Source organism: Candoia aspera, chromosome 3, assembly GCF_035149785.1.
Source record: "Candoia aspera isolate rCanAsp1 chromosome 3, rCanAsp1.hap2, whole genome shotgun sequence".
NCBI lineage: Eukaryota > Metazoa > Chordata > Lepidosauria > Squamata > Boidae > Candoia > Candoia aspera.
This window is the reverse complement of record NC_086155.1, coordinates 73,994,495-74,010,152: the sequence shown is the minus strand read 5'-3', so window position 1 is coordinate 74,010,152 and position 15,658 is coordinate 73,994,495. Positions and strand designations below refer to the sequence as shown.

At 37.6% G+C, this 15,658-nt stretch overlaps 1 protein-coding gene across 1 annotated transcript; it reads right to left on the bottom strand.

Moving 5' to 3' along the window:
- Positions 1-338: 338 nt before the first annotated feature.
- On the bottom strand, positions 339-7,176 carry FPGT (fucose-1-phosphate guanylyltransferase). The gene is made up of 4 exons (XM_063298130.1): positions 7,065-7,176; positions 5,878-6,045; positions 3,988-4,080; positions 339-2,214 (listed from the first exon to the last, which is right to left on the bottom strand). Exons 1-4 carry the CDS (start codon positions 7,159-7,161, stop codon positions 770-772), a joined length of 1,803 nt encoding a protein of 600 aa, XP_063154200.1. The 5' UTR covers positions 7,162-7,176; the 3' UTR covers positions 339-769.
- Positions 7,177-15,658: the final 8,482 nt, after the last annotated feature.

Below are 15,658 nucleotides of genomic sequence, written 5' to 3'. Positions count from 1 at the left end.
ATTACATTAGGATTTAACCTGTTTGGAGAAAGCATTCCATAATTATGTGGTAATGATAATGCCAGGATGTGCCTGGCACTATCAATGAACTTTATCTAGCCTGGGTATTTTATTTATAATTTGTAACTATACTGAAACTATAATCAATCAAAATTTGACAGTTGTCCCAGCAACACTTCATGTTTAGCCATGAAACGTAGTTGATTAAACAGGGTTTGGGAAATCTGAATTACCTAATTTACACATTTCAATCTAGTTTGCTTCACTTGACCCCAGCCTTGTAAACAGATTCAGGATAAAGATTTACACATGAAACACAGAAGTGCTATGAACGTACATTTAAGAGCACAATACAACTTTGTCGTCTCTTTGTAACAGACTTGTAAAGAGTAACAATGTTGTCAGAGGTAACTTTTTCTTTGTATAAGTTTTAAGTAGTTTTCAATCAAATTCCTAATTAATAACTTCCATTTCCCACTTGAATAAAAAAAACCTGAAAACGTAATAATATGGAGCAAAGAAAATTTCTTCCTTTGTGTTTTTAAAGATTTGAAATATTTCATTAATGTTTTCATCAAAAGAATAGTTTATCTGCATTTTTTGCATTATTAATGTTATGCTACAATAACAGTCTTAATGCAGTTTCATTATTTCTACTTCAATGAAACACAAAAATATGCATAGTGCTTGCTTCTGGGGTATGGAAACCTTGAAAGCAATTAGCCCTCATTGAATTAAAATATGGGGAAAGTACCATTTTTCAACAGTTCTATATAAAAGATTTCTCTTTCAGTTTCTGCAGATTGATTTCTTCATAAAGTTGCCGCCTGAACTTCAGCATATCTTCCACATCTTTGTGGCAAAGCATTTCTTCAATAGACAACAGCTTAAAACCATCTAGCTTAAATGGGGACTTACTCTGTACTGAGTTTAAAATCCCTAATGATACTTTCACTGAATCACTTAAATGGGAACACACAGCGAAGATTCTAACTGTCCATAAACTCAGACATGTCTTGTCCCCTGAAAAGAGCTCATCTGAAATTCTCAAGCCCCAGAGCTCTAAGCATTGTTTAAGACCAATGCCAAAAAACCTTAGTAGGTGTATATCTGCAAGATGTTCTACATTCTTTTTCAAGTTATCTTCTATGCCCAGCACCATGCTCACATACATTAATTCTCCATCAATTCTTATGCTCAGGGTTGCCATGAAAGTGTTTGGTGGTATTTCTGCTTTTGTGTCAATGGAACAGCCACTGATGATACTGTTCGTTCCCACTGAAACCTCAGATCCCAATCTAGAATATTCAACTAGTGAACCAGGTGCAACAAAACACTTTGAACTGAGCATACTGTGAATGATACATGCTGATTTACCCAAGTCTTCTGCACTGCTTGAACAGATGCTAAAAACATTTGGCAGCAGACCCATCTCCAATTTCATATTTCTATCAGAAGTGAAATGAAACAAACACTCACGAGTAGTCCCAATATGATAGAATTTGGAGTTATTTAGGAGTATAACATTGAGAGGCAAACCTTTCAGCACAGTAAATATCTTCTCCCTTATTTCTATTAGACCTGATTCTTTTGTGACATTTCCAGCCTTTTTTGCATAATCTTTTGTTGCTCCAGACCCTAAAGCCTGCATAAAATCACCATAGGCATCTATTTCATAGCAAAGTATGCCTATCTGTTTATAAAATGCTAGCAATAGTTTTGCGGTGATGTGATCAATGTAAAATAAGCTATCTGTATATACAAACTCAGATTCTACAAATGAATCTCCCGGTTCTCCAGAAGGTGATGCCTGATAATTAGTCCTTTTATACACTGCTCCAGATTGGTACATTTGTTCAATGCTAGGCTTGTGCAGAAAAAGATGACAAGATCTGTATTCAAGTTCTTTTTCTGTCAGATGTAATGGAGGTTCCAATATAAATACTCCATGAGTTGTACCAATGGTCAAACTGGAAGGATGAGCTAATGCAGTAAATCCAGGCTGATCAAACCTTAGGACTTCTGTTGCATCAATATGATAAAGTTCAATATCATCTGCACATGTAATCAAAACACCTGGATTCATACAAGCAGGAAAATCAATGTACATTGCTAATTTCAAATCAAGCATTTGGTAAATTGGATCCCCACAAGGCAAAGCTGTGAAAATTTTTCCCAGGGCACTGGCATTCGGTAAACGTTGACTATAACCACCTTTATAAAAACACAAAAATTAAAGAATATTTAATATAAATAGAGCATGCATGTGTTCATGTACAGCCAGATTCTAAAGAATTTTACTCAAGGCTTATTCTTACAACATCTTGTGTAAATATTTTAATATGATGTACGAAACAGATTTGTGAAAACACACATACTTAATAACTTCCCCTGATAACACTTAGAATATTCACTATCTGAAACCCAGGATGTAATGGATTTTAGTTTTATAAATATCCCAAAAGCTCAGAGCAGGTTACAATATTTTTTTTAAATATGTAAATATTTACAAAACAAGTAAAAGCTTAGATTTAAATTCTAATAGCTTTCCTCAATTTATACAACTGCATTGAAATGACAGGATTCTTAATTATTCCTTAGTTTTATAAATGTTACTTTTATATGCTGTACAAAAAGCAAACTGTAGCATACTGCATACTTTAAGACAATCATTGCTTCAATTGTTTCTGTAAAATTATACATATGGGACTAGTCCAATGCAGTGCAAAAGTTCTTCTGTTTGTGCAATGGAATTGCCCTTTTCCCCTTTTCTCTGCAAATCCTTACCATTTGTTTCAGAGAGTGAAACATACTTTGTAAAACTTTGTAAAATATATTTGGGAATGATGGGGAGGGGCAACAGGGGTGGGATATAACCAGTAGTAGTGTCTGTATAATTGTTTAGAGGAGCTTATCAGGCCCAACCCAAAGAAAGTGAACAGAAATATACTGCCTTGGTGAATTTTCTAAATAAAACCATCTTAACTGAACAAAGAGTCTACAGAACATTTCAGCAATACAATCTTTAAAAGTTGTATATGCTGAAAATGAATCTGCTATTTATATAAAGTTGTAAAATAAAAGAGTTAAAATAATTATAAAAATGGCAAAGAAAGGAAGATTGTAAGCAGATTGGTATGGGTGGAGAACTTAACTCAAAGCTTTACAGGTTAACACAAGCAGTTGACATTGAACTCAGAAGCACATTTCTATCTAGTGCAGGTGATGCAGTTTAACTCCTACCAACACCTGGATGGCTTCACTGTGCATTAACTGTAGTTGTTGAATCCTCTTTAAATGCTACCTCACATAGAGACCCTAATGGATAACCAAGACAGTAAGGCTTCTTCAGACAGGCTAAAGCTAATATACATGTTAAACTGGTGAAAAGCACTCCTGCACCCTGCATTTCCATCATGAAAACTCTGGAAGAGTTCCCAATCTATACAATTCACTTATTTGCTGTAAACCTCATTTAAAATGGTTATTTTCCTATCTTCAGCACTTCTACATTGTCTGGAGGAAGTTACAGATTGTCTGTCTTCTTCTACTTCCAAACATCAGTTTAAGAAATCAAAGAACATATGATTCATCATATTCTAATGCCCAGTAACACTGAAACGACTGCTTTCTAGTGAGTTGCAAAAATCATCATGCCAAAAATCATAAAGTATTTCTGACTTAAACACTGTGTGTCAATATCATACGTTATCCTCTCCAGCTTTAGGTGAATTATAAATAACTGAATGTTTGTGGGACATTAATACTATTATCTGTTCTGCAATCCTTCCTTTCTCTCAGGAATTTTGAGCAGAATTTTAACCATTTTTTCTGGTTCTGATTTAACCCTAAATATGCCTATCTGACTTGGAGTATAATTTTGTAGCAGAAAGAAACCTAATTCATCTTCACTACTCTCTTCAGGGAAAAAACAGACATGCACCCAACATAATATAAGAGAAGTATAATTTGATGGATAAAAATTACCAGAATGAATTAATATGATAGTGAGGGTATCCCATTTATCTCCATAATGCTCTTCTAAGCACCGAAGGGCATGAAGTGTTGATCCACCATTGCCTACAAAATATTTCAACACGTGCTTAAATTTAGGAATAACAAGAGACTATTAATATATCATAGGTATTCATTTGCAGTGTGAAACCACTTAACAGGGTTAATTTGCAAGCAATTGATATATCTATCTTTTCAAAGACATGATACTTCAAATCACACAAAACCATAAATTTTATTAAGTGAACTTGGATTGGTTGTCATCAGCCTAAACTATTTCATAAGATTATGAAGGTAAAATTGGTGAAAACATGTACAAGTGGTATGCAAATATTTACATATAGGAAAATGATCATATCCATACATTTGTGCCCCATTTTTCCTAAAGGAACATCTGATTTTGGCCTGCCTTTTCTACTGACTTAAAGGATAAAAGTCGTTGAACAATTTATACATTTAACTTCAAACATCTATATTTGGGGGAGATGGGCGGTGATATAAATTTAATAAATAAATAAACAAATAAAATAAAATAAATATTCAATGCCAGACTGAAGGTAAACCTGATATAATACCATTTACAAAGAATACATACTGCATGTTATTACCTAAAATTGATACTTTTATTATCTCTGAAATCTTGAATCTCATCAAACATTGACTATTTGCATTTTCACTGTGGCCATGGGGAAGATGCTTGGCAACGCTGGCTTATGACCTCTGTTTGTAACTCTAACATCAAACAACAGCCATGGAAATGTTTTTTATTTTATTTTTTTTATTTGCCAAATCAGGCAAATGAAAAGACTATCTTCTCAAGATTAAAATGAACCGGTTTTATAAGAAGTACTCTCTTCTGTCAAGATCTGACTCTGAAATGTTTCAAAATTAAATTTAAAAAACATTTTTGAACTTTGGGACTGAAGAGTAGAAAATGTAAATAATTTTTGCTAGTCATGAGCATTTTTTTTTTTTTGGATACTGAATGATATACAATACAAATCATGAAGCTCCCATCAAATATATCACCTCCATGTCCAGATCTCTTTTTTCTCCCTGGAATGCTTCTAAAGGAAAAGGTTTCACAGTCTGAGACACCATAAAATTTGGTAAGAATACTACCTAAACTAGAAAGAACCTTAAAGAATCTATTCAAATGACATATTGTCCAAAAGAACATCCAGCTCATTAATACGGATGAAAATTTCACATTTGAATCAAAAGAAGCATAATAATAGTATTTGAACATATTTTAGGAAGCTTAATTAATATAATTCAGCTTCTAATGACATTCTGGAAATCTTTCAGTAAAAGATACAGCTGTCATAATATGCACCAGAAGGAGAACCTTTTTATCTGTCTGAAAATTAATCAAATTATACTGAACATTTAACCACAAACTGCCTCAGTTTCTGCTCACCAGATGATTGAAAAGTTAAACTTAACAAACTTGAGGCAGAAGCCAGCTAATGTAAAGTATTTTTAAATCATATGGATTTTAATGGAAGAAAACAGAAGTACTTAAGTTTGGATGATGGCAGCCTTTTCAACCCTTCTGTTCCCCATGTGTTGAAGTTCAACACTAATCATGATGCTGAGAGAGCATCATGCATGGATATCTGCAGCAAACCGAGATTATATTATAACCTCACAGTGCAAATTCTGCTTTTATGCATTTCTATCCGATTTTCTGGGATAAGGACTTGCCCTGCTCATCCTTGCTATGAATGCTCATGGCACCATGGCTGAAAGGATTGGATTATGCTTTGAATGTGTGTATGGACGTGTGTGTTTATGTGTACATGTTTTGTTTTATTTTGCTAAAATTATTAATTTTCTCTAAATAGCAGTATAAGAACCCACCAATTTTTGGTCCAGGAGGATCAGCAAAAACATGATAACCTACACCCAGGGGCAATTCTTTTCTTTTCAGCTTTTCTGATAATTGTTTTTGATAAGCTATTTCTTGCTTTTTATCAACTGCTGTTATTACAACAACATCCCAAAATTCTCCAGTCTGCACAGTTTTACCTGTTTGGAAAGAAGAAATGTCATTACAAGGGATATAATTGCCAAACTGATCTCAAATGGTCTCACTCCAAAAAAGAATATAAAAACCTTGAATCGGGATTCCTACTCCTTACCTCTCTGGCTAGATTTTGTAGTTTTCATACCTTTCTGGCCATTCAAATTTTCTATTACCTTCCAGCTGTCCCCAACTGATATTCCTCCAACTCCACCATAACCCACCTACAACTCTACTTATTCTGCAATAAACTACTGAACTTTAGCCATTTTCTTTTTCCTTGGTCTCAAATTCACTTGATTCTAATATATAGTTGTCCGTTAATGCTTTCCTTCTTGCTGCCTAAAGTGTCAACAAAAGAAGTGCATGCATTGAAAATAATCGGGAAAAGGTGCTTTGGAATGTGTAGGGACATTTGGGGTACAGATACACAAGCCAACACCCTTTCTCTCAGATGTAAGCAGATGAAATCAAAAATACCACATATTATCTGTGGTCACATAAGCACATAATTTGCATTATCTCCTTTTAACCAAAAGGAGAAGCAGGGAAATGGCAGCCATTCCCTTGGAAGAGATGGGGTATGTGCTCCAACCTTTTCAATATAATTTTTATCTCTGGATGTCAAGCAGCTAGATTCACTTCCGCAGTTCTTCACAATCTGGATTTTCAATTTGTGTCATTTTTCCACAGGGTGCTGAAATCCCACTCCACGAGTGGGCAACAAAAGAGTACCAAGCCTGTTCGTGCAAACGCATGAACATGCTCCCGAGCAGTTTACAAGGAAATCTGAGAGAAAGGCTTTCTGACAACGCCCAACATACTGGCATTTTAAGCTCACCCACTGAAATAATGGGCGGGGAGGGGGATTCTGAACGCTGCTTTCTACAGGAGCAATTACAGGGGCGTCGTATTCCCACAGCCGCCCACCGGGGTAGCCGCCCAAAGAAGGTGCTGCCGAAGACCCAAACGAAGATAGCTCTCCCCGCCACCCCAGCTGCAGACCCAGGCAGCCCCGAGCCACCTCTCAACCCAGCAAACTTCTCCAGCCTCTTTCGCGTGGCTCGTCGCCGCCACGCCTCCGCCTCCGCCTCCGCCTCCGCCTCTCCCGCCAGCGGCATCCCGGGGCCGCGCGCCGCCTTGCTCTCTCGCGCTTCCGCATTGAGACCGGCGATGCGACCGCCTCTTCCTTGGCGGGGCCGGGCTGACCTTGGGCGTCGCGGAAAGGCCGGTTGCTCGGCAACCCGGAGGCGTCCCTTGAGTCTGGTCTGCTTTCTGTTCCCCGGGAAGGAGGGCGACGGGCCGCTTAGGATGGAAGGGAGCCGGTGAGTGAGGAGCAGGGATCTGGAAGGAGGGGACAGAGAGCAAGGGGATCCCGAGGCTGAGGATCGCAGCTGGATGAGTTACGTGTCCGGAGTTGCTCAGAGAAAAAAGCTTTGCTGCTTCTGACCTGTAGAGCTTGGGAGGACCGAGAGGGAGGAAAGCTTTCAACCGAGAAACCTTCTCTCCCACACCTTCCCCCAAATACCTTTTATTAAGAGAGCAATGTGCAAAGGAAACGAGGGCTGCTTCCTTTTGGGAAGATCTCTCCCGGAGAAGGATCTAGTCATGGAAGGAGCGATCCCCCCTTCTGAGATTCCTTGGGCCCAGCGAGCTTAATTCTCTTTTTTTTAAAATAAGAATTTTATTAAGTTTAAAGCAAAGATAAAAACTACAAAAAAAGCAAAAAACTACAAAAAGAAACAAACAGAAAAAGAACCAGTGTGGTCTAGTGGTTAAGGCAACGGGCTAGGAACCAGGAGGCTGTGAGTTCTAGTTCCGCCTTAGGCGTGAAAGCTGGCTGGGTGACCTTGTGCCAGTCACTCTCTCTCAGCACAACCCACCTCACAGGGTTGTTGTTGTTGTGGGGAAAATAGGAGGAGGAGGAAGGAGTATTAGACATGTTCACCGCCTTGAGTTATTTATAAAAATAATAAAGGTGGGATAGAAAATAACTAAAAGAAACTAAAAAGTGTGAAACATAAGACGAATTTAAAGATTACATAAAGAGTTAACTTCCAACTTTTAACAGCAAGGATATATAGCAGTTTCCATAATCAAACCCTTACTCTATATCAAACCAAAATTACATTATTTCTATAAATCATTCCATTAGCACATTATGAAAGTCACTAAATACAATTGTTCCTTCCCCTTATATTAAAAGAAAAATACATAAACCTCCTAATCAACTAACTCTCCCAAAGACATTTACTTAATTATTTCCTTCCTATTACTATTCTGTACATTTCTGTCAACTATAATAGAAATCAAACTAAAACATATAAATTGTCTATTTTTATAATTAATAATACTATAACAATCTTAACCCTATTAACCCTAAAACCAAACAATTATACCTTATAAATCTTAATCATTAAGACGGAATAAAAACAGGCAAACCTTAAAAGCAATCCAATTAATCTTAATCCAAATCGTTAAAAAAAGAATAGAATACAAGCCTTAAAATCAGTCCAAATAAACATTCTTAAATCTTTACCCCACCTCAAAATATACCAGAGCATTTACATATCTCCATAATACACATAAGGCATTTTTCATAAAAAAGTCAAACAGTCCAACTGCCCCACTTAGAAACTCAGACTTCTCAGCAAAAAAACTCCCACAGAGCAAAGTCTCTTCTTTCCCATAACATTCCACCAAAAAAACAATTCCGTTTGTGATTTGCAATTCAGTATGTCCCTTTAACTCCTTCAGCACCAGAATCTGATCATCATCTGGCACAACAAAAGTTTCAGTTTTGCTGTCGATAGAAACATCTCCATCTTCACTAGAATCAACATTTCCCACAACCTCTTCAGCCAGATGAAACATTTTAAATCTGGTATTTTCTACATTGTCCCAAATACCTTGCAAAATAGCTTGATAGGAATCAGAGAAAATCTGTTTAATCTCACAATGAACCTCCAAGAATGTCGGCTTAAAATCCTCCATGTTACAGGCAGTAGATTATGGCACCCCCTAGATACTTAACTGGCAAAAGTAAGAGTTAATAGAAGATTTCCAGCTATCTTTACAAAAGTAAAAGTGATAAGGGGCAACTTCCCAGAGAAAGTAGCGACAGAAAGCTGATGATTCAAAACAACAGATTCAACGTATAGGGAAAAATCAAATTCTTCAAAATTCAATACAAAAATAATAGCAGGGATGCACTTATTTATTCTCAGTCCTCGTTAATCTTTAAATGGGGAAACAAACCAAAACTTGGAAAGATTTTTAAAAAATTAATCCAAAAAAATAATGATAAGCACCAAGAGAGATCGCTTCTCCTTGCTGTAGAAAGCCTCTATTGGGGTACATAAACTTAAAAAAAAATAAAGTGGGTAATTTAGAAATGGGGTGGCCGGTCTTAGTGTCCCTTTAAGGCTACAGCACGGTTTGGAAATGGTGACATCCCAGCCTCCTGGCGTCTCTTTAACGGATTAGCACCAATGCTGTTCGCAATCCTCTGGCTGCGAGACGCCGTTCTGGAGTACCAATGGGATGATTCTGAGCATTTTCTGTCTATGAAAATGCTCTAGGGCTTTAGGAAAAGCCTGCCTGAGCCCATAAAAAAAGCCACACTGTCAGATGTGCCCGCGGAGCTCGCGGGCACAGCTGTTTAGTCAGCCATGTCCCCACCAGAAGTCTCCATCCAGCAAGCTTAATTCTGTAAACTACGCTGCCCTGGGAAGGTAGGGGTATGAGCAAAAAGAAGTATTGGTCACTTATCAGAGCAGTAATTGTTCTTTTTTCCATGCCTCTTTCTACCTTAGGGGGGCGGGGCTGCTGGGCCTAGTCTTCCTTGCATTGTTCATGGTTAGCTCAATTCAACTGAGGTTTGCCTAACAGCCTGAATCAGTGTTTCTTAACGTGTGGTCCTAGTACCCTTGGAGGTATCCCAAAACCCTCTCAGGAATCTCTGCAATCAAAAGTAATGTATTCGCCAGCCTATGTTGAAAAATAATGCAATATTAAAATCCCATCAAACAGTCGTGAGAAGCTGTAGCAGCAGCAAATGCATCAATTTTAATTTTTAATACAGTAAATATTGATAAATATAACCCATACAAACAAAAGTTATTTTGCGGGTCCTTCATAATTTTTAAGTGGGAAGGAGTCCTGAGAGAAAAAAAAAATAAGCAGCTCTACCTTAAATCATGAACTAATTACACAGGCTGAGTTAACACAACATACTAAGTTAAAGTGTAGTTGGGTAATATCTGAGAAGTCAGAGAGCCAGAGAGAGGAGGATGTGTGTGTAAACAAAGGCACCAGCAGCTATGACTTGTCCACTTGTTGCTGCTCTCAGGAACTTGTAGCCTACGCATGGACCAGAGTATAAATCCAATTAATTGGGTTTACTACTGATAGGGCTACTATATCTGGGCAACCAAACCCCAGATGTCTGCTAGTGGAAGGCAAATTCTGTATATACTGAAAGTTCTAGCTTTTTGCTGCTATCTAGTAGTTGTCTGGATAGTTGCAGCCCAGATATGGTACCTCTACATCAGCATAAGTTTCATGAGAATTGCCAAAGCAAATTCTCTAAATTAAAGAAAAATGGGATATTCCTCATACTGTACTGTAGATACAGCTGCACAAAGACATTAAACAATATGTGTACATGTACCAGATCTCTTAAAGGTACACAGGTCAGTGGTATATGCTTCACTAGGAAAAGATTCTAGTTTAATCCTAGAATTGTAGAGGGAAGTAAAAAACCTTCTGAATTCTGGATAACCCTGCCAACGCTGCCCAGAGCTGAAGGGACCAGTTGTGTAAAGAAAATTTCTTCCTTTACAGATTTGAGATTTGAATAGCTTATATTATTTCTGTGTTTGATCATAGAAATATAGTAAGAAATATATTTGGGGACAGTCCTGATAATGTAAAACAAATCAGCTTCTTCTTTCCCAGAAACTAATGCCTTCTGAGGATGGGCCTTAATTCTTGCAATCATTGGGTTAAAAACAACCGAATGTTTTCTACCCTCCTGTTACAATAGAGGTGATTGCATTTTCTGAGCCTTCAGCCAAAGTACCACCAGTCCACAAATGTATGTATGTATGTACAGTATCACTCATTCATTCATTCATTTATTCATGTATTTAAATTCACAAAATAAAAATAGTATTAGTTAGCTATGTTTGTGGCTTGAAGTAAAAAGTTTATTCATTTGTCATTGTCACTTGAAACCTATTAATTAAACCACTTACTGATTTATCAGTTTTTCCACAAACACAATCTTTTTCCAGCAGAACAAAATTTTTATGCCTTTCTCTGAAGAGCCAAAGAAAAGATGACCAGGAATTACGTTCTGCCTAGGCTTCTTGTTCTTCAAATGGGGTACTCTATTTTTATATATTTACAGTAATTTTAATTCTGGGGTTGCAAAGCAAATGCATCAGTTAATTTCAGTTGAATAAACTTTACAGTTCTATAGGGCTGTTTGTTTGTTTGTCTCTGCTGGTGGATCTCAGTTTTAACTTTGGCCAGGTATGAAGTCTCAGAAGCATTAAGGAAAAGTCTTGATGTAAGATTATTGGTGTGTTAATTTTTTTTTCCGTACCATGGCCCATTTTATATTACTATTCTTGGCAGATACTTTTACTCTCTTTTTAATTTTAAGAGCTCATGCCTAGTCTTCCAGAGATTATAAGGGTACAAAGTGCAAATGAAAGAAAATGAAGCAGTGGTGCCCTTTGATGTGGTTTTACCATGCACAAATCCTGCAATAAAAGAAGTCTTAAGAATAAGGCAGAATTCTCTTTAAGGAATTGTCTGAACTAGTCTTGGCATAACAAAATGACTGTTTTATCTGCCCCTTAAAATAGCATTCTAGGTGGGAAACTGAATGGTTTTCCCATCTTTAAATATAGAAGAAATATATTTTTGAAATTGTTTTGCTAATTCTGTAAATATTACTTTGACATCTCTTTAAACCATGACAAAGCATATTGACATGAGGTGAATGGATCCATAAAAATTAATTTAAAGTACAGTCTCATTTAATTTTATGTCTTGCTCGGTTAAGACTAGAGAAGTCATAAATTACTTCTGTAGCAATCTCCAGTGACCTAAGTGAGATTTTGATGGTGCAAAGTTAGAAAGGATTATATCTTAAAAAATTATTTAGTAGTTGTGCAAGACTGATTACTGCACTTAAAGTACTGTATAGGAGTAGAGTAGACTGCAGGGCCAAAAGAGTACTCTCCATACACTTGCCATCCTGTTTCTTCCAGTAAGATTGTTTACTCCCATCTCATAGCGATGCACTTTTCATAGAGAAGCTGCTTTCAGTGTTATTAGCTATTGAGAGAACAGAAATAAAAAGAAGAGGCCCTTGGATTTAATATGCATAATCCCATCCCTAATTTAACTGTTTAACCAGCCATCATTGTTTTGCGGAACTTCATTAATTCAGAATCATGTTACAGCTCTATTCTTCATTATAATCTCTCTGCATTAAACAATTAGATTTTGCCTCACCCAAAATCCTTTTCTGAAATCTGCTAAGGCTGAGGAATTTTAGGCATTAAGTGTGCCCAATATACATATGCTTCCATTCTTCCATCAGTTCCCTAGGATTTTTGCAGTTGTGTTGTTGGGAGCAAGCCACAGATACTAAGCAAATCCTGAATTGGTGTATGAAGGCTGTGAGGATCTGGATGGGGTAAAACAAGCTTGGATTAAATTCTACCAACTTACTTGTTAGTCAGTATAACTGAGTAATGTTGGTCCTGGTTATTACTCTGGACAGTATTGTACTCTCTCTGAAGTAGGTGGCTTATGACTTGGGGATCCTTCTGATTACTCACCTCTGCTCAGATAGCAAGTAAGTGGAAGTCATAGACAGATGAGCCTTTACCCAGTTTCTGCTCATGTGTCACATATAACTCTGCTTGAACCAGAATATCCTGACCACAGTAACTCACACCCTGATTCACCACCTGATTGGACTACTTCAGTGACCTCTGTGTAGGGCTGCTTTTGGAGACAACTCAGAAGCTATTGCTTGTACAAAATATGACAGCAAGACAATCCCACCAATGTAGAGTGGCACGTATATTTAAGGCGCTGCATTAATTGCCAGTAAGCTTCTAGGACTGTTCAAAATGTTGACATTATTTTTAAAGCTCTATATGGTGCAGCATTAGGATATATCAGCCACACCTTGCCTGGATTGAATCTGCCCATCTGATCCAGTTAGCTGGAGAAAGTTCTTTGACAGTTTTTTCCGATTAATGAGATTTATGAAGTGTGGATTAGATATGATCAGTCCTTCTCTATGACAGCCTTTACTTTATGGAATTTCTTCCTGCAGATCCTACATTTTAAATATTCTATAAGCAAGCCAAGGCTGTGTTGTTTCAATGCTTCTTTAGCCCCTAGTGGTCTTGAGTGGGGACATTCAGCTTCTATACTTAATTTTTACTACATGTTTTTATTATGTTGTATGCCCTGCAGAGCCCTGCAGTACTGGGGTGAATTATAAGCATTGTAAATAAATAAGCATTATAGATAACTTTCTGTACTCTTCCCACTCTTCCCATTATAGATAACTCTTCTGTACTCTTCAGCATGGCTGAAGTCTCTGTTTTCAACTTTTAAAAAAAATTTCTATCTACTTTTGTACTTACCATTCTTCTTTGCCTCTATTTTTGCCTTTTTTTTCCAGTGAGAGAGAGGGAGACAAGACTATTATTATTATTATTTAATTTTTATCCCGCCTTTATTATTTGTATAAATAACTCAAGGTGGGGAACATACCTAATACTCCTTCCTCCTCCTCCTATTTTCCCCACAACAACAACCCTGTGAGGTGAGTTGGGCTGAGAGAGAGTGACTGGCCCAAGGTCAGCCAGCCGGCTTTCATGCCTAAGGTGGGACTAGAACTCTCGGTCTCCTGGTTTCTAGCCCAGCACCTTAACCACTAGACCAAATTTTGAGATGAAGGAATAGAGTTATTGGCCTCTTGGGCTTCATGCCATGTCATGATGCTTATAATTGCTAGAACGTCATTTTGAAAGTCCTCCAAGTAATGTAGTTGATTGACTTCTGTCAACAGATTGGCATTCACTTTTCCTTCTCTTCAGTGAAGGTGATGTAGTCAATACCTGTGTCTATTGCCAGAAATATATAAAACAGGCTTGAAGGAATTAAATCTAAGTCTACCCCCAGACCCAAAACAATGGCAGACAGAGCTGAGACCCAGAGTCAACGGAAGAACCTGGTCATTCCTTACATGGCCGGCGTGTCGGAAAGGATAAAATGGATATTTGGAAAACACCACATACCTGTATTTTTCAAACCCACTAACACACTGAGACAGAGGCTTGCATACCCTAAAGATCTAACACTGAAACATAAGAGGAGCAATGTAGTATATGCAATCCAGTGCAGTGAGGAGTGTTCTAAGCTCTACATTGGAGAAACCAAACAGCCTTTACTCAAGAAGATGGTCCAACACAGGAGGAGCAACACCACAGGACCAGAATCAGAAGCTTATCTTCATCTAAAAGAAAAAGGACACTCATTTGAGGACAATAATGTTCACATTTTGGACAGAGAAGATAGGTGGTTTGAGAGAGGGGTTAAGGAATGCATTCATGCCAAAGTTGAAAATCCTTTCCTCAATAGTGGCGGAAGCCTCAGACACAACTTGTCCCCCATTTTTCATGCTGCTCTTTCATTAGTCCCCAGAAAGATTAAGACCACTTCACAAGTTCACCAGGAAGGCCACTCTTAACGATCCACTTGGGGATGAGTGAGGGATTTAGGAGTAAGACATCCCAAAGACAATCCACACCTCCATGGCACAATTAACAAGCCATTCAGGTGTAGGGACAATGCAACCACCCTGGAAGACATATATGGGGTCCCCTTACCAACCTTTGCCCAGACTGAAGAAGCTGCTTGGACAAGCAGCGAAACGTTTCAACCAAAAAGAAAGAAATCCAGTTGCCATGACTCAACCTACCGACAATTCCACCTGGATGACTGAGAATCTTCATCGACCAGGCTTGAAGGAGTTGCTCATCTTGACTTTAATTGCTTTGATGGTGGCAGAACCAGCTAATAGTATGAAACAGTCACAGTTGCAATCATGAGATCCTACTGGACCTAGACCAACTCCGTACTTGAAATCCCATCCATTCCAAATGATCTGACCACTGCCACCGGTGCAGTCAGTGGCAGTCTTTCCACCTAGAAATAAGTGATTCCACAAGAAGAAACAATATTAAAACATGGAACTGACATTTCAGTAAAGAAGATGAAGACATTCAAGCCAGCATTTCTTTCTAAACATACTATGGTAGAAACGTATTTTATAATTACTACTCCTGGGCTTGTGACTCCAATTCCATCATTTCAACGCTGAAAGGGAGAGATACTGGACCTTTCTTCCCTTTAACATCATAAAGTTCTCAAGTGTGATCCAGATATTTATGTTTCACTATTCTCTGGACTATAAAGTTTCTCCTAATATAGTCTACTGCAATTGCTATGGATTGTCATTACCTTAGAATGGTGAATTTTATTAGCTCTACTTCTCCTGGGATTTATAACTGATTT

What these genes read in the sequence shown, in the direction of transcription:
- FPGT (XM_063298130.1), bottom strand. Translation starts at nt 7,161, where the DNA reads ATGCCGCTGGCGGGAGAGGCGGAGGCGGAGGCGGAGGCGGAGGCGTGG. An exon ending in GAAGTTTGCTGGGTTGAGAG is followed by an intron (nt 6,046 to 7,064) that starts GTGGCTCGGGGC and finishes CTTTCCAAACAG; the next exon opens with GTAAAACTGTGCAGACTGGA. An exon ending in TCCTCCTGGACCAAAAATTG is followed by an intron (nt 4,081 to 5,877) that starts GTGGGTTCTTAT and finishes AATATTTTGTAG; the next exon opens with GCAATGGTGGATCAACACTT.